This window comes from Mesoplodon densirostris, chromosome 14 (assembly GCF_025265405.1).
Source record: "Mesoplodon densirostris isolate mMesDen1 chromosome 14, mMesDen1 primary haplotype, whole genome shotgun sequence".
Taxonomy (NCBI): Eukaryota; Metazoa; Chordata; class Mammalia; order Artiodactyla; family Ziphiidae; genus Mesoplodon; species Mesoplodon densirostris.
Window position 1 is genome coordinate 44,864,554 of NC_082674.1, and position 23,116 is coordinate 44,887,669.

A 23,116-nucleotide genomic window follows, 5' to 3' on the forward strand; every position below is an offset into this window, starting at 1 on the left:
CCACCAGGGAAGCCCAGACCTGAGTATTCTTAAATTAAGCTTTTCTTTGTGACATTTTCCTGCTGATCTCTTACGAGCATAAATAATACTCCTTGAACCTGGATGTTCTAGCGTTCTTTTATAAAGCTAAAGACTATGAAACAGAAATCCTCAAGAAAGAATAATCATTTGTTAAGGCTTCTGCTTTCACATACAGAAACACTGCACTGATGGTCCAAGTGAGCTTCCTAAACAGTATTCTGAAGCAGTAGCTCTAACCTTCAGATCAAAACATTTTTTAGGATACTTGACCTGTTGGATAAACTCATGAAAGCTATTAAATTTCTCCCCAGAAAAAAAGTACACAGATCCCAAATCTTGTATACAATTTCAGGAGGTCTCACATATGGCTTCCAAAGCCTATACACGAGCTAAAAACCTTTGCCTACTCTTTTCTGAGTAACTCCTGAGAATACTAAAGATGAATAAGGTCGTTTCACGCAGAAAATGTAAATATGCAAGCAATTTTTGTTGAAATAATATTCAACAGCTCTTCTACAGGCACAAAACTTCTGTAGTAAACTTTCTTTTATTCGACAGGTAGAAAGATTTTTTATATGTAAAAATACAGATTACACTCCCTGCAAATCCAGTTTTCAAACCATAACAAAATGTCTTTCTACGTACCAACTGCGGTACCAATAAACAGCTCGTCTCCGTATCTAGACCACACCAGCCACGATTCCCACCCTCTCTCTTCTTCCTCTCTGCATTTGAAAAACAGAAGACAGTTCCAATCTTAGAACCACAAATCCCATAGAAGGATTGTGGGTAATGTAGTCCTCTGACCACGCGCACCTCAGGAAAGGTAGGGTGATTTACAGAGGCTGCTGAGAAATCCATTGCTTAGTTCAGAGGAAGTCAATGCTTCCGGATACCCTAAGCAAGCAAAAAAATAATAATAATAACTGACTGAGCTGGAGTAGGAAAACATTCTTCGAACTGCAAGTCCCAGTGTGCTTTGCGTCCCCAAGCAGGGAGTGCAGGCTTTGCGCCTGCGCAGCCGGTTTCTTGCGTCCGGAAAGCTGTAGTCCCTGCCTGCGGCTCAGAGACCACGCCGAGGGGACAGCCGCCACCGCTACCGCTGCTGCCGCCGCCACGAAGGAGGAAGAGCAAGGGAGGATGTGGGTTTTTGGTTACGGGTCCCTCATCTGGAAGGTGGACTTCCCCTATCAGGACAAGGTGGTTGGATATATCTCAGGCTACAGCAGGCGCTTCTGGCAGGGCAGCATCGACCACCGCGGGGTTCCTGGCAAGGTGAGGCGCTAACCAGTCCCCCACACTTACTGACCCCGGCGCACTGCTCCCCATCTCCTGGCCCAGCTCTGCGGGACTTACACCCCAACGGCCGAGTAAACTCATGAAATAGTTTATAATGCTGCTACCTCTCTCTGTGCACCTTCCTGGGCCACGTGCCCCCGACTCCCTCTCAAACCAAAGGCAGTCCTTCCAAAGCCACTTGACATGCTGGTGGTAGGTAGTTCTTGAAGAGGAAGACGCGTGGGCGTAAACTCGCACAAGGCTAACGTGCTGGGAGGGGACCCCATCTCTTGGCAACTACTGCCCCCCCAAAAAAGGTGGGAAGATAAACCTTCCTGTCACCACGGAGTTGAAATACTAAAATCAACTAGCAAATTCAGCTTTTTTGCAATTAATTAAGTTTATTGGCATTTCTGCATTCTGCCAGGCTTTGACTGGTTTAAGTTTAAACGTGCATGTTATTTCTGGGTTTTTTTTTAGTATCTTTCCAAAGGTTTTATTTTATGACACCTAAGGTCACAGAAGAACTAGTTTCCAAAATTACCTTACTTTGATCACGTTGGTTGTCCGGTACTTCCCAAGTTAAGTGAGTCCCGCTTTGTTACCTAAATAGCAAAGTACCAATACTATATCCAGCATTATTTTAATGTTTTTTTTTCTCAGTGGTTCTCCTCTAAATTATAAATGCAAAATATAAGTTCTTTGATCCATTTTTCAGTCAGTCTTATACGTGAAAAAAGAGTTACAGCTCACTGCTTATGCAAATCAGCCTCGTTTTGGCTGCAAAACAACTAATCCATAAGGAAAACTAAATTTTGAGTAACTGATAATTTGGATAAGTTGAACACTTATTATAGTTAACCTCCTAACTTTTAGAAGAGTACAAAGTGTTTAATTGCTTACATATTCCCTAAAATACTCTGAGAGTTATATGAGCTTGATTACCACTTTTTTAAAAAAGAAATTAATATTGGCTCAAAAGCACAATATCTAAAATGCTAGAAATCAGATGTAGCAAGAGATTGAGGTTAATTCCAAAGAAATACCTGTAGTCTTGCATCATGGAAAAGGTAAGAGAGGAAGGCTGTAGTTTGCACCTGCTCATCAATGAGACATAGGATGAAAATCACAAAAAGTTAAAAGCTGTCCTACCTCAACTAGAGTTGGTGAATTAGGAATTTGGCTTTAAGGTAGACAGATGACTTGAAAACAGAGGAGTGATTTACCACAAATGCACATTTACAGGCTAACAGAAACTTCATGACCAAGGTATCTCCAAGAGTGTTATAAAATAATATTTAAGACTTTAAAGAACTAAGTTAAATAAAATGCCTTTTGAGTTGTCAGATATGGGCACTTAAAACTGCCATTCTGAAGAAGAATGCCTTAACCCAGGCTTCAATTTCAATGACCAAGTATTAATTACTTACAAACACAGTTATACAGCATATTTTACTACTCTAGTCTCAACCAAAATGTTTGTTTGGTACACAGCATAATGAGTTATGTACACCGCCAAAACAAACTGATGATAAGAAACTGTCATGCCAATACAACAGTTCATGAGTCTTTAAAAAAGAAGGTAGCTATAAAAGCCAATATCTCTCTTTTTACTTAAATATACTAAAATATAAGGCAGGAAATTTGGGGGAAAAAACTGCAATGGCTAATAGTTTGATACCTACTTTTATTTAAAGAATCCATCCTAGCATATTAAAGGAAAGCCTAAGGCACTGAACATTTTCTAAATATAATTCTATTAAGAAAACTGGAAAGAACATTATCTTCACATTTTTTATTATAATGGATCACCAGCCTTTTATAAATATTAACTGTCTGACAAACAAGAATATAAAAGGCTACAGAAATATCTAGCAAATTAGAATAACGTAAATGCTATACAGGACTATGTTTTTACAGCAACATATGCTTCTAGTGAGCATATGATCATTACATATGAAACATGATATTATTAAACAAATGTTGGACTCATTTCCACATACTGCAATGTGACATTTGTAGGAAAAATACCAAACTTACTTTCTTTACTAAATTATGCTTTCTTTTTAGCTTCATTTAACTTTACTATCTTCCTAAGTTTAATTAAGCATCTCATTTATTTCTAACAAAACTGGCCAGTTCTCATCAAATTAAGGATTTATTTAAATGTGAAAATTTTTTCATATCAAAAAGAATATATTTCAATTTCAAAAAGAGAAAACATTTTAACACAAGAGATAATCATGAATATTTACTAAATCCCTCACTTTTCTAGATGTAGATCAGAAACATTACTCATTACCCAATGAAAGCACCCATCATGACTCATATTTCACAGCATACTCCAATCCCATTCAGCTTCCAAGACCCCTTCTTCAGTTTTAATACCCCCAAAACACACTTAAGTGCATTTACAAATTTACATTGTTTCCCAACAATATATTTTATTTTAGGGACAAACAGCTTAAATTTTAGAAAATATTTCTGAGTAAATATATCAGTAGTGCCAATAGTCCATGTCTGTTTCATCCATAAGCAGTCACAGGGACAAATCTATTTTCCCTTAATGACTCCCTATATATGCTCTTTGTTTTCTGTTTCAATTGCCACCACCTATATCCAGGACTTTACTACCTCTCCTCCTTTCAACAATTACTACTGAGTACTCACATGTAAGTGGGAGACACCTATGCAAACAACAATACCTGATAAGTGCTATAAGGGAAATGAATAAAAGGAGCAATGAGAGTTTAGAAGGAGCTGCTGCAAAGTCATCTGGGCAGATAGCCAAGCCTTTATGGAGAGAGTGGTGGGAGGATATCTAAGGGATTCTAAAGAAGGAAACGCATTCCACACTGGGAACTGGTATATCCAAAGATGTGAATGTCTGTAAAAGTTATAAATAATTCATTACAGCTTGAGAGGGAAAGTGGTTAAGAAATGAGGTTTGTAGTTAACTCATGCAAAAGAATTTTTATTTTATCTTGTAGAATATTACAACCCTGAAAAATTCAAAGCACAGAAGTGAGTGGCCCAATTTTTGCACCAGAAAGTCAACCTAGGGCCAAGTAGAGAACAGTCTGGAGGCAGGCAGCGAAATCCCTAAGGAGGCAACTGAAAGATGAAGAGAAACCAGATTCAGAAGATAATCAGAAGATAGAGCTACCAAGAATTGGTGACTAGTCTGGTGAAAGGGGAAGAAAGGAAAGGTGGAGTGCAGAACTTGTCCCCTCCACCATTAACATTTCTTACGCACAGTCTACCTCCTTTGCACTTGAACGTGTATACTACATACTTTACCACACCCATCTTCCCACAGCACTTCTTTTATCATGCCAGTCACCTACTACTCAAGTGCTACAGTAGCTCTTCATTTCCTATTTCTCCCAAATTTCAGTGGCTTCTTCTTTTCCATTGTCCCCCAGTTTCAACTCCAATCTCAAATCTGACTCTATCCTATTTCTCCAGTTATGTTTTTGAATCATCTTCCATACATGGAGGACCCTCTGCTAAAGTCAGACTCTTGCCCTGGTGTAATCTTGCTTCTAGACCCTCACTCATAAATCATGAGTCACAGTGCCCTTTTGCCAGAATTTTGTCTTTCTTTCTGACCACCCAAGACTCAGAATTCTTACTGCATTTAATAAATAGTATACATCATAGCCCTTAAGTATTCTCTACCTATTTCACATGTTAAGTACATATTCCAGAATTACAATATAAGCTCTTGAAAGCAGGAATCAAGGTTTTATCTTCTCTACAGCACAGAATAGGTATTCAATAAATAGCTCCATATTCACTTTGATATTGAAGGTAACATGGCAATAGCTAAATGACCCACACCAATATATGTATCCTCACTTTAACATTACCTTAAATAGAAAATAAGTCAAATATAAATGTCCAACAATACAAGAATGTTTAAATTATAGTTGACAGTAGAATATTATGCAACTATTAAAATGGATGAGAAGACAAACAGGAAAATATAATTAAAAACATAATCCAAAATTCCATGTATTCCATGATTATGAATTATCTATACAAGTAGACAAAGACTAGAAGGAAATAGCAACAAGGATGACACAAATATCTGAATGATGTAAGCTCGCTATGTGCCACACAATAGGCATACAAGTAGGTAAAACTGTGGCTTACAACTCAACTTTCTCACTAATGATAACATGTCAGTAGACACAGACTTTGGCACCAGGTAGGAACTGTATTTGAAAAAAAAAAAAAAGCAAATTCTTAGACTGCTCCATACCTACAGAATCAGGAACTACCTCCACGTAATTCTGATCTACACTTAAGTTTGAGAACCACTTCCCAATAGGAAAGCACCCTGGAATGTCATGTTTTGTTCCTCAGTGAAACTACAGCAATCTTTTTTTCCTAAAGAGAAAAAAGTGATCAGAACATTTATTTATAATTGCTCCTTCCTTTTGCTTTTCATTTTAGATGAGCCTTAGTTACATGTGTGTGTTTTTAATATATCCATTCTAAGTGAACATAATATACCTATTATATACAAATTAAAGAGAATCTTTTAGAAAGGCCAAGATAATTTGGATAAGGTAGACTCTCTTAATTCATTTTAAAATTTATCATAAAAAGTAAGTACTTTTGAAAAAGTGCTTAGTATGAGCAAACAAAGTTAAAATATTCCACGTCAACAGTAAGTTGCTAATGCTCAGTTATTGAACTTTAATTCGGGAAAAAAAATTTTTTTTTTTTTTTTTTACTTTTTTAAAACAGCCTGGAAGAGTTGTGACTCTTGTTGAAGATCCTGCGGTATGGTATAATTATTCTTTTTTGTATAGTCTTTAATCATAAAATGTTAAGATGTTTCTCAGTTTTAATAATCAATGAAATTGTATTAGCAGTCATCACAGACAATTTGAACTACACTGAGTCTAGAATTCCTCTCTGTATTTGTTGTATTTCTTTTCATCTGTTGGGAAAAGCTGGAATACAGAATTCAAGGTAGACAACAAAAAACCAGTGGCATATAGTCTCCTTTTTCCTTTCTTGATGAGTTTATTGACTGAGAATTTTGTGGTCTCCTTTGAAAGTAATGGAGCCCGCCCTCAGACAGACTACCACTAAGAATCAAATGAAACCCTAAAGCTTTCCTCACATTTGCTAGGATTCTAATATTTCAGCAAAAATCCCAGTCATGAACTATCACTTTCTTTACTGCCTACTTTTATCAAGAGCACAAGAGGTTTTTTAGAAAGTTTAGAGCACTAGAAAACTTTTATTTACCTGGTAGTTCTCTGTTTCTTAAATATTTTCAATCATTTTACTGAGATCCAAATTTTATATTATGAAGTTAAATATTTAACTTTAGAAAGGACTTTGATATATAAAATTAAGCAGCTAGCAACAGCAGATGAATGGTGAAATTATGAAACGCTTTCATAAATTACATTAGAAAAAGCATCTATAAAAATGGCTTCAAACTGGTAAAACTCCTAATTAGAGTTAATAAAACCACTTTGTTTCTATAGAATGTTAATATATTCAAGATGCTTAGCAACCTAAAGTTTAATAATCAAGTTAATAATTAAAGGTTGTCAAGAAACTAGAAAATCTGTGTTACAAACTATAAATCTTGCTTATATCACAGATATTTTATTAATACTACAAAGAATCTTTGCAGCTGAAGTACACTGCTTTTACTGACACTGTTCATGAGCTCTCTTGACAAAGAGGTTGCCATTTAGTATTCTGGATGGAGTAATTTACAAAGGATATTTGAAAGTTTAGGCAGTGAAGAAATGAACAGATAAATGAACCTATCGCCTTAATAGTTGATTACTTTATTACAGAGCTTTTAAAGTACAGAACACTTTCTGCAAATAAGGGAACACCAAATATATAAGTGATACTCAACTCCAGCTGAAGGGGGTTGGGGGTCAAACCCCTCCCAGCCAGCACGCCAACACTTATATCCAGAAGCCCTGAAGTAGGCTTCAGGGTGGCTACAACACTCCCTGAAGCAGTTTGGAAACTACTGCCCCTATACCATCAGTGAAATGTTTATGGATTTAAAGCTTTAGAACTATATTTAAAGACTAAATGAAGACCTGGTATTTTAATTTCAGTCCCATTAGTTAAAAGACATAATTTGAAAAACTTAAACAAAGATAAATATCCTGGTATACAAGGAAATCATTTATTCAGATTGAAGAATGTAAAATGCTGATTTCCTTTACTGTTTAGTATATACCTGTTGGGTGCACATTAAGTGAAGCAAAACTGCACTGATTTCTAAGAATATACAAGATATTTTCTTACATCATAATATATCTTCATCTATTTTAGCCTTGTAAAAACTAAATAATATATTCTTTTCATTTTTCAACAGGGTTGTGTATGGGGTGTTGCTTACAGACTGCCAGTAGGAAAGGAAGAAGAAGTAAAAGCATACCTTGACTTCAGAGAGAAAGGAGGCTACAGGACCAAAACAGTCATTTTTTATCCAAAAGATTCCACAACAGAACCATTCACTGTGTTGCTATATATTGGAACATGTGATAATCCTAATTATCTTGGTCCTGCACCTCTGGAAGACATTGCTGAACAAATTTTTAATGCAGCTGGTCCAAGTGGAAAAAATACAGAATATCTTTTTGAACTTGCAAATTCCATTAGAAGCCTTGTGCCAGAAGATGCAGATGAGCATCTTTTCTCTTTGGAAAAATTAGTAAAGGAACGTTTAGAAGGAAAACAGAACTTCAATTGTTTAAAAAGACCTAACTGACTTTTCCAAACAAGCAGAGCTTTTAGTCTTCAGAGAACAGCACAATGGCATTATGATTTGTAAACGTGTTTATTTGAAAGTCTTAGTTGTGTTTAATGTTGTAGTCAAGATATCATCTAAATTTATAGTTTAATTGCAAGTGGCTTGAAACACATACATATTCAAGATATTGGGGTATAAAGAAAAAATTTGTTTCAATAATATAATGATTTTCCAGCTATGTGATATTAAATACTTGCTTATGAGAAGTGAGTTCTTTAGAAAAATATGATGAAGGACTCAGTTCAGAACTTGTTTTTATCTGAATAAATATAATTGTTATTTCATACCACAGTACTATTTTGAAGTTGTAGAGAATTAAACCAAAAGACCAGTAAATATAATAAGGTTATACCTTCAATATATTCCCATACATCAACTCTGTAATCATGGTTTAAAATAAATAAGCTTAAAATAACACGTAATTAGAAACGTATGGTAATATAGACAAGATTTGGGCCTTGAATGTGAATCTCCTTATTTAGGTATTAAATGAAATCCTTTCCAATGTAAGCTAAAAAATAGCATTTTAATATAAAAATTTCCTTGGAATTATAACGTACTATACCTCTCCATTTTTGAATAAATGTATTTTACTACATGGAAAAAAACCCTTTCAGCTAGAAAAGCACAAATTATACAAATCATGTCCACTAACAATGTAGTCTAGTCTGTCACTCACTTTGTATTAATCTTATACTGAAACTTAAAAACAAAGATGGGCTATCTGATATTACAAATTAACAGAAACATATAATGAAAGTTTGCTGTTTGAAATGGTGTTTAGAATTGTAATTTTTTAAAGTAAGAAGTGGCATTACCTGATCATTTGCTACACAGCTTTTTTTTTCCTTCTTACATCTTGTCACCTAAAGGTATCCACTAAATAGTGCTGATGATGCTACTCAAGTAGGAAACATATATGTGCATTACTAACTCATGTAAAAAGTAACTTTGATTCAAACTAATCAGATTATTTCTTATATAGGTGATATCCTCAACAGGACATATAGTCTCTCTGTTATATAGTCAACATGAAAAGAATTTCAGTATCCCATTAAGTCTAATGTGAAACTAATAATTAGTACAGAAGTTTTTCATGTAAAATAAAATAAAGCTGTCCTACATAGTAGGAACAGTAGTCCTTTTCAGGTTTTTTTAAATCTGTTAACACATTACTTGATAATTTACTCAGCTACATAACTATTTTAAATATTTTCCAACATTTTCAATATTAGTTTTCTAGAAGGCATTTCACTTGTCCTGTACAACAGGAAGAATACTAACATTCATTAATGAATACCTCATAAGGATGTACTAGGCACTATACATAATCATCCTTAGAGCATGTTTCCATAGTAACTTGCACACAATTAACACATCTAGTAAGCAGCAGAAGTCCATGTCTCTGCTAAAGCACAAGATCTTTCTACAATATATTTAAAAATCCACTTGAATTTAACTGTCTTTACTAACCTGCATCTCTTTTTCAGGAGATAAACAAGATTTAACTTTTTGTGTAACGACATAGTATGTGACTTGTTACATAGAGCTGTTAATTTTTTTTTTTTTTTTTTTTTTTTTTTTTTTTTTTTTTGCGGTACGCGGGCCTCTCACTGCTGTGGCCTCTCCCGTTGCGGAGCACAGGCTCTGGACGTGCAGGCTCAGCGGCCATGGCTCACGGGCCCAGCCGTTCCGCGGCATGTGGGATCCTCCCAGTCCAGGGCACAAACCTGCGTCCCCTGCATCGGCAGGCGGACTCTCAACCACTGCGCCACCAGGGAAGCCCAGAGCTGTTAATTTTGATAGATGCATACAGATTTCCACAAATATAATGAGCCTATCCAAGATTCACATGCCATAGCTCAGAATCACATAGGTGTATTCAGAGATCCAGCCTTAGTGACTCTTCTACCATTTAATATATAACTATGTTATGAAATATCAAGGGAGAGGGATTACTTTGGGTTCCCCATTTAAGTGTCTTTCTAGACTCTCAGTTAGAAGTTAACTAGAAAATACACATGTGGTATACCATCAACATTTATAGGGAAGCCATGATCCAAAGAACCCAGGGACAGGGACCTTTCATTTTCATTGGGATGGAGAGAAACATGACTAAAATGGAGAAGATAAACAATACTGAATTAGAGAGAAGCTAGGGTTTGGAGCACACAAGCTAGTAAGAATCATAAAGGTACTAAGTTATCTAGAGCATAACATTTTTGTTAACAAAACTGCAAGTCTCTTTATAGCCCTTGGACCTCACTTTCAAAACAGTCTCTCTCATTCTGCCCTCATCACACACACATAACTCAGATTCTCATTCCTCAGAGAATAAATCTTATTAGCTAAGTGTTCAGTTTTAGGAATTCAAGAAAAGTATGTGTGTAAACCCTACATAGAGAAAATAAACTTTTTTTTTTTTTTTTTTTTTTTTTTTTGCGGTACGTGGGCCTCTCACCGTCGTGGCCTCTCCCGTTGCAGAGCACAGGCTCCAGACGTGCAGGCTCAATGCCATGGCTCACGGGCCCAGCCGCTCCGCGGCATGTGGGATCTTCCCGCACCGGGGCACGAACTGGTGTCCCCTGCATCGGCAGGCGCACTCCCAACCACTGCGCCACCAGGGGAGCCCGAGAAAAGAAACTTTTAATGTAAATCTCTAATGGAGTAGATTTTTTAAAGTAGGTCTTTCTACTCCTACTCCAGGCCACTATTATATTTCCTTTCCCCCACTCTCAAACAAATAACACACTCACTCTTCAGTCTACCAAGAACTGTAACCACAGTCTAGATACCACCTGCATACATAAAAAGTTATCACTTAGGGAAACGAAGGTTGCTGTGATGTCAACTCTGAATATTTGAAAGAATGAAGGTGATCTATTCCTTCAAGACTGATTTTAAAACATTTTATAGTCAACATTTTATTCTATTATATTAGATTTCTCTTTTCCATAAAAACATATCTTTTTAAAATTATAACTTTGGAACAGCTGTGAATATCAATGTAAGCATCATCCTCCTATAATTTACATCCCTGATTCTAAGTCAGTTATATGATAAATATGCTTAAAATTCCCTCTCATCATATCACGTCGAAATCTACGTATCAAATAGGGTATTCCAATTATGCCTATCTTTTTCAACAAAAATACTGTGACTATATTTTCTATGAATTTATTCAGCTTTTAACGATCTATTTTTATGAATTTCTAAAACTTTAAAATAAACTCACCCTAGGCACACATTAAAAATTCAACGATTAGCAAATGATTTTTTAATCCTGTGGCTACTCTTCAAAGAATGTGAACTCCTGAAAAAGTACTAAAATTATTCTTCTAAATGTCAAATTTATATGATGAAAATTAGCTTTACTGAATTTCAGGGTTGTTTAATTCTTCTTAAGGTTCATTTTACCTTTCTAAAATATTATATAGTTCAGTACCAATTTCTGGGTAGTTTTATTTAACTGTACTGAACCTCCCTGTCTTTATAAATGGTTAGCCAATGCACATACATCTGGAAAAACCACCACTTAACCCTACAATTTCTTTCACTCTTCTAGCTTTCCTATCCTTTGCAGGAATTTCTAAACTAGTGTTCTATTTCCTTATCAACTCATTTCAGTGTTCCTCCAATCGAACTTTACTCTGCTGTACTCTACCCAATCAGTGTAGTCTCAGGTCTCCAATGACCCCTTTCTGATTCAACCCAAAGATCTCAGTACTTCATCCTTCTTTACAACTCTGACGCATCAGACACTAGTGACCGTATCACTAAGGCCAAAAAAGCAGAACATTTCGTTGCATTTCTATTTACATCTTTGACTACTGTTTATCAGATGCACAAACTCATCGAACCCTAGGCTTCAATTACCATCTTTATTTAGAAAACTTCCAATCTCTAGCCTACTTCCTCAAACTCTTTACAAATCTATATGTCTTATATGTAAGGTACCTCCAGTTGAGCTATATAAACACCTGAAACTTAGTGTATTAAAAACATAATTCATCTCCTTTCCCAAAGAAAAATTTTGTCCCACATTACTTCCCTGTACATGATACACATTAAATGTTGAACAATGGACAGAACAGAAAATACAACAAACAAGTTTAAAATATCACCAATTCACAGGCTTTTGCAGAAAATATTTTCACAAGTTTTACAAAATGTAGTTTGTGTTCCTTGTTTATAATAAATTTTAGCATTTTATTAAAAATTTTATATAATTTTATATAACTCAAAGCAAAGTGAGCAGGGAAGCCCTGAAGCCTATCTGTGATATGACTTAAAAGGTTATGTGTTGGTAAGACCTATCCTACAAGTATGAGCTGCAAGGTTTTTCAACTAAAATAAGAACCTTATAATATGGTAAGAGCCAAGAGTTTCTTACACCTCCTTGCCTCCAATCTATTTCTTCTTTCCAGCACATTCTCTTCTCTATACTCAGGATTATCTTTCTAAAATATGAAACTAATCTAGTCAGTAATCAAAATGCCTCCCAGGGCATACAAAATAAAGTTCAAATTCTTTAATCTGGTATTCAGCTACATACAACCTGGTGTCAGCATATTTGTCACATTTCACTTCCCACTAGTGTGCACCCCCCATGTTCCAGTCACACCATCCTCCTCAACCATTAAGACCTAGCAAAAAGAGGGACTAATGATAGGTGGCAAGCAATGACTATGCAGCAAGACTACTAAGATAAAAAAGATAGCTCCCAGCTAACAAGAACCACATTTGGTGGAGAGACACACAAGCAAGCAAATCAATGTTACTTACCAGAAAGGTTGGGACATAAAATACAACCAGAATAGAGACAAATTGTTAATTCAAACTAATAAGATCAGAGAAAGCTTCAAAGAAAAAAATAAATTGTTGCTCATGTATCAAAGAATAGTAGTTAACACTTATGGAACACTTACTATAAATGCCAAAATCTATTCCTAGTACTTTACACATATTATTCCCCAATGAGAGACAAAAAGAGTTTAACTTAAACAAACATTAATAATAACTATCATTGAATACTTACTTACAACATGCCAGGCACTGTGCTAAGCACTAAAAAGGAACAAAATGGAATTAAGGCCTTTAATTTTTTTTTGGGGGGGGGAACAGTGAGATGGCAGGTTTTTCATTTTGTACCTCCACTGGTTAAGTTTTAACCCCAATGAGATTCTTTCCTGAAACAGGACAAAGTTAAAAGAATTTTTAAAAAAATTCATTTAATTACCCATATTCTAAAGTCATAATTTTTTAAAATTTAAACAGATGTATGGTTTGCCCAATATTCTCAACAACATTGATTGATTTATTCAACATATACCTATCAATTACCTACTTTATGTAAGACAAACTAAGCATATGCATTTTCTTCCACTTCCTAGCAAAATCCCACTGAAGTGCATTCATGCATTCTGGAAGGAGAGCAGATGGGATTATATTGAGGATTAAGCCAGTGCAGAGAAAACCACAGTCTAGGAAAAACATGCAGGTGCACCTATATGTATGTGTACACACAAGAAAGCTGCAGCCACGCAGAAGCCATTCCTGCCAGCAGAGTCTGAAGAAATACCAAACCTAGATACAGCAGAAAAGGGCTGTAGGACAAAAATCAGGATTCTTATAATATGTATATTAGATAGCCAAGCCAAACCTTTTATCTCACTCCTTTACACACAGAATGTCTAGCAGCAACAATGCTGATTTCCAGCTAAAACCACAACTTTTTTTTTTTTTTTAATTTAACAATCTACCCTGAAAGCATTAGAACATCTTCATGCTCCACAACAAAGCCTTCCTTACTTGGGCACAGGGTGGAGGGAGAAGAGGAAGAAGCAGCTGTTTTTCTGCATTTCACCCATGGACTCTAAAGTGAGGCACAACAGTTGATACCCTGCTCACTTACAAAGAGTTCAAGAATCCTTTGTTTGCTTTTTTTTAATTTTTGAGGAAGAGGAAAAGCAAAAGCACAAGAGGGTGAAAATAATCAACTCACCTTAAGGAAGCAGAGCTTTTAAACTTATAAATGTTTAAAGTTTGTAAGTGCTATCCTCAAAGAAATTCATGAAGACATTGCATCTATTAAAAATGAGCAACTGGAAACTATGGAAACAGGAAAAAGAAACACTGACGAAAGATATTCAAAAAGGAGAACTGATAGTCAAAGGAAACAGATCTCTTTAATTGATCTTCCATATTACCTAATTTTTTTTCTTTTTGTCTTTTTTCTCTCTGTTTGGAAGAATCTATCTAAATGGTATTCTGAATAGAAAAGAGAAAATGAAGGAAAACAAAATTTAGTAAGTGAACAAATGGGACTCATGGAGTGCAATGAAGGATAAATGAAAAAAGATCCACATCTAGAAAGAAATACTCTCATAAAATATGATAAAACCAATGATAAAGAAAAAGAGTCTAATAAAACATTCCAGAGGAAAAAGTATATTACTTGCAAAAAAGAAGCAGAATCAGACTGGCTTTAGTATTCTCGTCAGATATACTAGAGGGTAAAAGGCAAAGGAATGATGTCTTCAAAGTTTCAAGCAAAACGAAATGATTGAACTATGAATTCTAGTCACAAACTATTAACTGAGAAGGCAAGATAAATACATTTGCATATAGGCCTGTGAAAATTAAATTACCTGCTTTATATCTTTTCCCCCCAAAATTACTTCTAATTAGCTATACCCCAACAAGCTGGGAGGGAAATGTGAGATAAGGAGGACACGGAATAACATAAAACAGTAGATTTAACCCAGGAGAGTTACCCAAAAACAATAAAGGTAGATAGATGGATAGACCCAATATAGATAGGCAGATATGCAACAGACTTGGAAAGCAACTAGTGTAAATTAGAACAAAGTGTTTGAGAGCTCAAAATATATCTTCAAGAACAAAATGGATTCATTTTAGCAAATATAGTACTAATTTTAGGGAGCTAAAAGGACACTTTAAGTGGCAGAGGATTAATACAATTACATTTTTTTCTCTGCAGTTCCAATTACACCTCTTGATTTTATACTGACTTGTACTTGCATAAGTACAATATTGTAAAGTTTATAGGTTTTCAATGCTTGAGAATCAACCTATAAACAAAGCACAGAAAAACTGAATAAAGTCACAGAACGTAGATGTTATAAACATATAGTAGTAGCCAACTGCAGAAGCAATGAAAATGATAATAAAAGCTAACACATATTACATATTTAATATGTAATTAAGGCACTATGCTGAAAAAGCCTTACATGCAATAACTCATTGATTACAAAATGGCAACACTGAAAAGTGGCCTAAAGAATGGATTCAGGAACAAGACTGCTTGGGTTTGATATCCAGTTCCACTGCTTACCAGTGTTATGACCTTGGGCAAGTTGCCATATTTTGTTAATATATTTATTTCATTTTAAGACTTCTGAAATTGAGATGAGTCTTATACTAGATAGCATGTCATAAATGTAATTGGTAGTGGTTATTTTCTTTGTTAGTAGTACCAAAAAAAAAAAAATAGTGAGCCCTAAAATCAATGGCAAAGGGGAACTGCTATAGTTTTAAACAGACTTTAAACTGGGATTGACATATATATACTATATATAAAATAGAAAACTAATAAGGACCTACGGTACAGCACAGTGAACTCTACTCAATACTCCGTAGTGGCCTATATGGGAAAAGAATCTGAAAAAGAGTGGATATATGCATAACTGATTCACTCTGCTGTACACCTGAAACTAAAACAACATTGTAAATCAACTATACTCCAATAAACTTCTTTTAAAAATAAAACAGCCTTTATGACAACAATTAAATGCAAGGCATGACCCCTGACTGGATCCTGAATGGGGGGAAAAAAGGCCAATAAATGGTGAAAGTTTAAATCATTGTTATTTTTCTAAGATGTGATAGTAGTATCCATCTTTGGTTACAGAGGAATCTTTTTATTCCTAGTCATTGATTTTTTTTCAAGGTTCAGGCCAGTTGTCTTGTAGAATGAGCCACATTTTTTATTTGTTTGATAATTTTCTTATAGCCAGGCTTGACAAGAATACTACACAGGTATTGTTATATATAGGTGTTGTACACATGAAGTTTTAAAAACTCATTCTTATACAAAATTCTTAACAGAAAATCCTTAGGAAAAACCATAAACAAAAATATAAAGCATGGGATTAAAAAAAGAAACATTCTACCTTGATTTGAAATCAAATTTCCAATCTCCTTTCTTTTTCCTTGTACCTAAGAAATGAGTATGTACAATATTCACATTTGCACCTGGATATTTGCTGGCATTCTGTCACCTGTGTACATGATGTATTTTAACCAAAAATCTCTGAAGGCCAAAACTTTTCTCATTTATTTTTCCCAAAATGTGTATCCCAGTCCTCTTAAGTCTTCTTGTTACCACAGAGTAAATTATATTTAAAGGAGTGATTGGAAGGGAAAAAAGATCAATATTGGAAATTAACAGAAAAGGTCAATTACTATCTTAGGCAGCCTCTGGAGTAATTAGTGTTAAACAACCTCAGATAGCATACCAGCTGTTAATTTGAACAAATGTCTTCATTTTTATCGATTTTGCCCTTTATATCTCTAAATGAGAAAGTATTATAGAGATCTGGGATAACTTTTAACTCAAAGCCCAAGTGGTTGGTTCTCATCTCTGTCTCAGAAAAATTTCAACTGGAAAAAAAAATTTACAGTTTTATTCAGCCATATTTTATAACATGGCACAGATATACAATTTTATACCTGTGTGTGAATTATATTAGAACATATTAACCTCTCTTGTGTTTCAGTTTCCTAATCAATAAAATGAGGAAACAATAAAATCTAACTTCTGAGGTTATTACAAGGAATAAACCAATTATATAAATCTATATCTATAAAGCGCTTAAAATAGTGCCCAGACACATCTATTAAATGAATGAAATACATAATAAATCTCAATCTTCATAATAGTTCTTACATCTCACATTTGTTATTTTCTCAATTTTAAAGGTAAGAAAACTGAGCTCTAAAGAGGTTAAGTAACGTGCCCAAGGTCACACATGTAGTAGGTAGGATCAGAATCTCACTAGCCTAACTCTTGAGCCCCTGCTCCTAACCACCTCACTATTCAGTTGTACAGAGTTTGCATATAATTATTCAGCCATTGCCTTATTATTAGAAAACCAGATATCCAGGGTTTTTTTTTTTTTTTTTTTTGCCATTACAGCTAATGCCATAATGAATTATCTTTATACATACATCCTTATGTGTCAGGGCTTTTGTATTTAAAGGAGAAAGTCCAAAAAGTAAAATTACTAGGCCAAAAGGTTTGCGTATTTTTAACTTTAATAATTTTTAACTTTAAAAATTACTATTTTTAAGGGCTTCCCTGGTGGCACAGTGGTTGAGAGTCCGCCTGCCGGTGCAGGGGACACGGGTTCGTGCCCCGGTCCGGGAAGATCCCACATGCTGCGGAGGAGCGTCTGCGCCCGTGAGCCATGGCCGCTGAGCCTGCACGTCTGGAGCCTGTGCTCCGCAGCGGGAGAGGCCACAACAGTGAGAGGTCCGCGTACCGCAAAAAAAAAAAAAAAAAAAAAAAAAAAAAATACTAATTTTAAAAAGTTTATTATAGCAGGTCTATCTTTCCTTTTACACTATCTGGATTTCCTGTCTTACTGAAAAATACCATCCCTACTCCAATTATATGAATATTCTCCTAATTGCTTCATATGGAAATATCTTTAACTCATTTACAATTTACTTTTTTTTTTTTTGGCAGTGCTGCCTGGCTTACGGTCCCCGACCAGGGATCGAACACGGGCCCTCAGCAGTGAAAGCGTGGAGTCCTAACCACTGGACCGCCAGGGAATTCTCACAATTTACTTTTTATGTAATTTATGATAAGGTGATTCTAGTTGGTTTTCCTATAGATGAATAGCAAATTGCACTATCAGCATTTATTGATTAAAACATCATTTTCCCACAAAGGCGAAATGACACCCTTGTCACATATTAAATTCCTTATGTCATTCCAAGCCACCTTTCTATACTCAAACCAAATTATTTTTGATCTCTATGTCTTGGGTTCATGCTCTTTCATCCACTTAGAATAGGCCTCTCCCAGCTCTGTAAATCCAATTCCTACCATCCATTATGGTCCTATACAAATGCCGAGACTATTTTATTGGTTTCCACGCTTCCTTCTTCTCATCCCTTGCTAGAGGTAATCAACCCCTCCTTTGAATGTCTTCAATACTTTATCTGCACAGTACTTCTCTAACAACACTTCTCACTTTAAATATAATTAGTTATTTACAAGTCCTGTCTCCCTTCCTAGGTGGTAATATTTTGGTGGACTTGATCAATATCTAAGTCTTTTTTTTTGTATCTAAGTCATTTTTATAGCACCCTTAGTACTTTGGACAGTGCTTCCGAACCACATTTATGAGATGAATAACTGCACAACTTTCTTGATCTCTCCCCAGATCTGTAGTTTTGCAGCTAACTGAAAACTGCCACATTAAGACTAACTCCCCTGTGTGCAGAAAAGCGTAGTTTTGCAAAATGAAGGGGAATTTTTCTGGAATCCATGAAGCAGAAATTTAAAATAAACAAAATTTGGGCTTCCCTGGTGGCGCAGTGGTTGAGAGTCCACCTGCCGATGCAGGGGACATGGGTTCGTGCCCCGGTCCGGGAGGGTCCCACATGCCGCGGAGCGGCTGGGCCCATGAGCCATGGCCGCTGAGCCTGCGCGTCCGGAGCCTGTGCTCCACAACGGGAGAGGCCACAACAGTGAGAGGCCCATGTACCGAAAAAAATAAAAATAAAATAAAAATAAAAATAAAATAAACAAAATTTAAGATTGTGTATTCTGTACCATCTTTACATGAGAAAAAATCAAGAGACTATTAAATGAAGTAACTATTTTTTCAAAATAATTTCTAGGCAGTGATGGGGTTAATACAGATTCAGGACAATCTTCTACATAGTTACATTCAAAATTCTCTACGATGATAACTGCATAATGATGACATCAGTGCAAGGTAAGATTAAGTGCCTTATGGAATCATCAAAGATACAACACAAACAAGCATTATAGGCAAAGTAGGTGTTCACTACACTGCAAAATTTTTAGAGTGCTAGAAAGGTCCCCTGCTTGCCTCTAAATATCTTCCCACTCAGTGAGCTAATGTCTAAAACTTTACCATTAATATTCAAGCCTCTCATTTAAAAGTCTAAACCAGTGATTCTCAACCATGGGCCATTTTGCCTGCCAAGGGACATTTGGCAACGTGTGCAGACATTTTTGGTTGTCACAACTTGGTTGGGGGGAGGGGGGAGGGTGGGGTTGCTACTAGCATCTAGTGGACACAAGCCAGGTATGCTACTAAACATTATACGACGCACAAGATAGCCCCTCACAACAAAGGATTTTCCTGGCCCAACATGTCAACATTGCCAAGGTTTTGAGAAACTGGTGTATACTCTGTTGAAATGCAAAAACATAATGTTTTTAATTTAACATACACATTAAAAAGCCTCCACTTCAATCCAATCAAGCCTTTCTTCCCCTCTGCTCCTCCTCCATGCTGTCAAATCCAGTGGTTACCTGCTTATCCTCATCTTCCACAACTCCCTTGACTCAGCTAGCTGGTCATTCCCATGGTACACTTCTTTCTCTTGACTTCCTTGATATCTCAGTTTTCTGATTTCCTTTCTGCTTTACTGGGCACACCTCCCCAGTACATTTTGTTAATTCTTCAATGCTGTTCACTATCTAATGTTGCAATGATTCATCTTCCCTTTGTTATCCTCATTTTTTCCCTAAATGATGTCAGCCAGAACCATGGCTTTCAGTATATCTATATGCTAATAACGCCAAAATTTATAACTCCAGCTCTGACCTCCTCACCTGAGCTTCAGGTTTATTTAACCAATGTGTTAGCTCCAGTTGGATGTCTAACTGATATCTACAACTTAACATGTCCAGTAAATCAACTATACTCCAATAAAAATTTAAAAAAATAATAAAACTTAACATGTCCAAAACAGAACCCTTGATTCAGAAATTACAATTATTGTAATCAAACCACATATGTAAGATGTTAACAACTGGGGATATCTAGGTTTGATTCTTGCAACTATTATATAAGTTTGAAATCACTTCAAAATAAAAAGTAAAACAGACAAAAACACATGGTTCCCATCAGTCGACATTCTTTTCTTCCCTCTTTCAGTAAACTGCACCACCAGTTCCTCATAAAACATATCTAGACATCATCATTAATTCATCTCTATAAGAACATGTCACATCTAATCCAGCAGCAAATTCAAGATGCTGTAGCTGAAAAATATATCCAAATTAGGCCACTTCTCCCCATCTCTGCTGCTACCAGCTTCCTAACTGGTCTCCCTGTTGCCATACTTGCCCCTACATTAGTTTCCTAGGGCTGCCATACAACTAAGCCCACATGCAGAGGGCTCAGTTGCTCCACAGCACGTGGCATCTTCCGAGACCCAGGCTCGAACCCATGTCCCCTGCACTGGCAGGCAGATTCTTAACCACTGTGCCACCAGGAAAGTCCCAGGTCTGGGGGTTAGAAGTCTGAAATCAAGGTGTCAGCAGAGCCACGATCTCTATGAAACCTCTATAGGAGGATTTGTCCTTACCTCTTGCTAACTTCTGGTGGTTGCTGGCAAACTTTAGCGTTCCTTGGTTTGCAGACACATCACTCCAATCTCTGCCTCCATCTTCACATAGCATTCTCTCTGTATGTCTGTCTGTGTCCAAATATCCCTCTTCTTATAAAGACACTAGTCATTGTATTAGGGCCCACCCGAGTTCAATGACCTTATCTTAACTTTCCATCTGCAAAGACCCTATTTCCAAATAAGTTCACACTTACAGGTTCCAGGGGTTAGGACTTCAGCATATCCTTTTGGGAAACACATTTCAGCCAATAACATTCTCTATCATCAGTTTTCCACACAGCAACCATAATGATCTTCATGAACGTACATCAGGTCACATTACTCTCCTACTTACAGATCTGTGTTCAGCTGGCCATCTCCTACCACTTTGCTCTTACACTCCAGCAACATTAGCCTTCTTTCTGTCCCTCCAACACACCAAGCTTTTCCTGCTGGAAACTGCTGTGTGGCTTCCTCTTCACCATTTCAAGTCACAACTCAAATGTCACTTCCTCACACAAGTCTGACCATCTACCTGAGCAGCATATCCCAGAAGCATTCTCTTTCACAAAACCCTAGTTTCTAAGCAGCAGTGACCACTACCAGAAATTATCTTACTTGTTTTTTATCTGTTACTTGAACATAAGCTCTATTGAGGCAGCTTCCATCACTACAGACCCAGAGACTAAACCAGAGCAGACAAATATTTTTCATTTTTATTTAGTCAAATACATCTCTTTTCCTTCATGATTTCAGGATTTCCTATCTTACACACCAAGATCATTGAATTATTCTCCTAAGTTTTCTTCTATTGTTTTCTTTTTGTTGTTCATTTAAATATCTAATCCATTTGGAATTAATCTTGAACTAAATGAACTGAATTAATCTGAACTGACTGCCTCTGTTCCTCTAAGAGAGCACTAATCTCCTGCTGTTGATTCCATCCCACACTATCTGCTGACTACACCGAAAAGCCCTAACGGACCATCTAGAAGGATGGTGCTGGAAATGCACTTCCCCACCTGCCTGATGAACTCCTATAAATCCTTAACACCCCAATTCTAATGTCACCTCTCCTGGGAAGCCTTTCCTGTCCAATCTCTGTCCTTTGTTATATCTTCACTCTAACATCTCTCTACTGTATAATCTATAGTACCTGCCTCATAACATATATAAAGTACTTACACTAGTGCACGGAAGAAATGCTATATAAATGTTAACTACTTTATTATATCACAATAGGTTACCATTATTTGTCTGGGTAATCTCCCTTGTTAGACCGTGAGAGAAAGAGAACAGAGACCCATTTATTTGCCATTTACCAATCCCAGTGTTCGCACACATATTAAGCATTAATAAGTAAATAAATGAATGAACAACACCTCAATTCTGGAAAAAAGTAATTTTCTTTGATGCTGCGGATTCCTTTTGTTTTAAAAAAGGAAATTTTTAAAACAAAAAATAGAAAAACAGACTGTTCTTCCTGCTTTTTGATTTGGCTCAAATTGCGCGGGGTGGGGGGGCGACGACACACAAGGGACGACACAGTCTTTAGCAGATCTAGCACGAAGGTCTAGCTCTTCCCACCTCCAGAAAGACCATGACAGGTGCTCTAGAACTAACACTGTATAACCCATTATATTAGAGATGAAAACAACGTCGTTTTTTTTTAAGATGGGGAGGGGAATCCAAAACTTTTTGTGCTTTTTTGAATAAAGTCAGAGATATCTGAACCTCATGTGAGTTCATAACCTCACATTCGCCTGGCCCCGAACCTCACATAAAGCAACTTATCGGCGTCCTTAAAAAAACAGCAACCCAACACTTCAACTCTGGGATGAAAGAGACCCCCGTAAAGCAAAAATGTAGGGGCTGAGCTATCTAGCTGCCCTTCCCACAAGGAGATTCTCCGTCTAGGCCACCCTCGGAGAACTGCAGTATTCTTAAACGGGGGAACGACAGGTTTCCTCGGCTCGGGTATCCCCGAAACCACGGCTGCGGAGACTGAGCCAACCCCCGCCCTGCGTTAGTCAGGAGCTGGAAGTAGTGAGGTGACCGCGGCCCACAGCAGAAGAGGCGGAGAGAAACTTCCAGCGGGAAAGATGAAGTGTACAGATGCTACGTGCGGAGAAAAGGAAAAGCAGCGAGAGGGTAGAGCAGTCAGGAACACCGCCACTTCTCACTTCTCGCCACCTCGAATTTTCTCATGTGAAGACCAGCACCCGCCCCGCTCACACTCTGCTGTAGCTGCTCCACGAGGGCCAAGCCGCTACCCAGCCGGTGGAGAGCCGCGCGGGAACAGCCGCCGCCTCCCGGACTCAC

General features: G+C 36.7%; 2 protein-coding genes across 4 annotated transcripts in view; one reads left to right on the forward strand and one right to left on the reverse strand.

Annotated features, from left to right (window-relative positions):
- Positions 1-23,116, reverse strand: part of ASB3 (ankyrin repeat and SOCS box containing 3) — a 96,180-nt gene that overhangs the window by 72,902 nt on the left and 162 nt on the right. The window contains exon 1 of one of the 2 annotated variants that reach the window (XM_060116606.1): positions 23,030-23,067. The exons of the other annotated variant lie outside the window; for it this stretch is intronic. The gene's annotated coding sequence lies outside the window, so the exon portion shown is untranslated. Of the gene's footprint in view, positions 1-23,029; positions 23,068-23,116 lie in introns of those variants that run through there. 2 annotated transcript variants of the gene reach the window in all.
- On the forward strand, positions 1,068-8,510 carry CHAC2 (ChaC glutathione specific gamma-glutamylcyclotransferase 2). Of its 2 annotated transcripts, XM_060117562.1 has the most exons (3): positions 1,068-1,296; positions 6,058-6,093; positions 7,673-8,510. In XM_060117562.1, exons 1-3 carry the CDS (start codon positions 1,162-1,164, stop codon positions 8,066-8,068), a joined length of 567 nt encoding a protein of 188 aa, XP_059973545.1. In that variant the 5' UTR covers positions 1,068-1,161; the 3' UTR covers positions 8,069-8,510. The 2 variants fall into 2 exon arrangements, with proteins under 2 accessions (XP_059973545.1, XP_059973546.1); XM_060117563.1 differs by lacking the exon at positions 6,058-6,093.

Coding starts and splice junctions, on each gene's coding strand:
- CHAC2 (XM_060117562.1), top strand. CDS start 1,162: ATGTGGGTTTTTGGTTACGGGTCCCTCATCTGGAAGGTGGACTTCCCC. Junction 1,297..6,057: donor ACCGCGGGGTTCCTGGCAAG/GTGAGGCGCTAA, acceptor TTTTTAAAACAG/CCTGGAAGAGTTGTGACTCT. Junction 6,094..7,672: donor CTCTTGTTGAAGATCCTGCG/GTATGGTATAAT, acceptor ATTTTTCAACAG/GGTTGTGTATGGGGTGTTGC.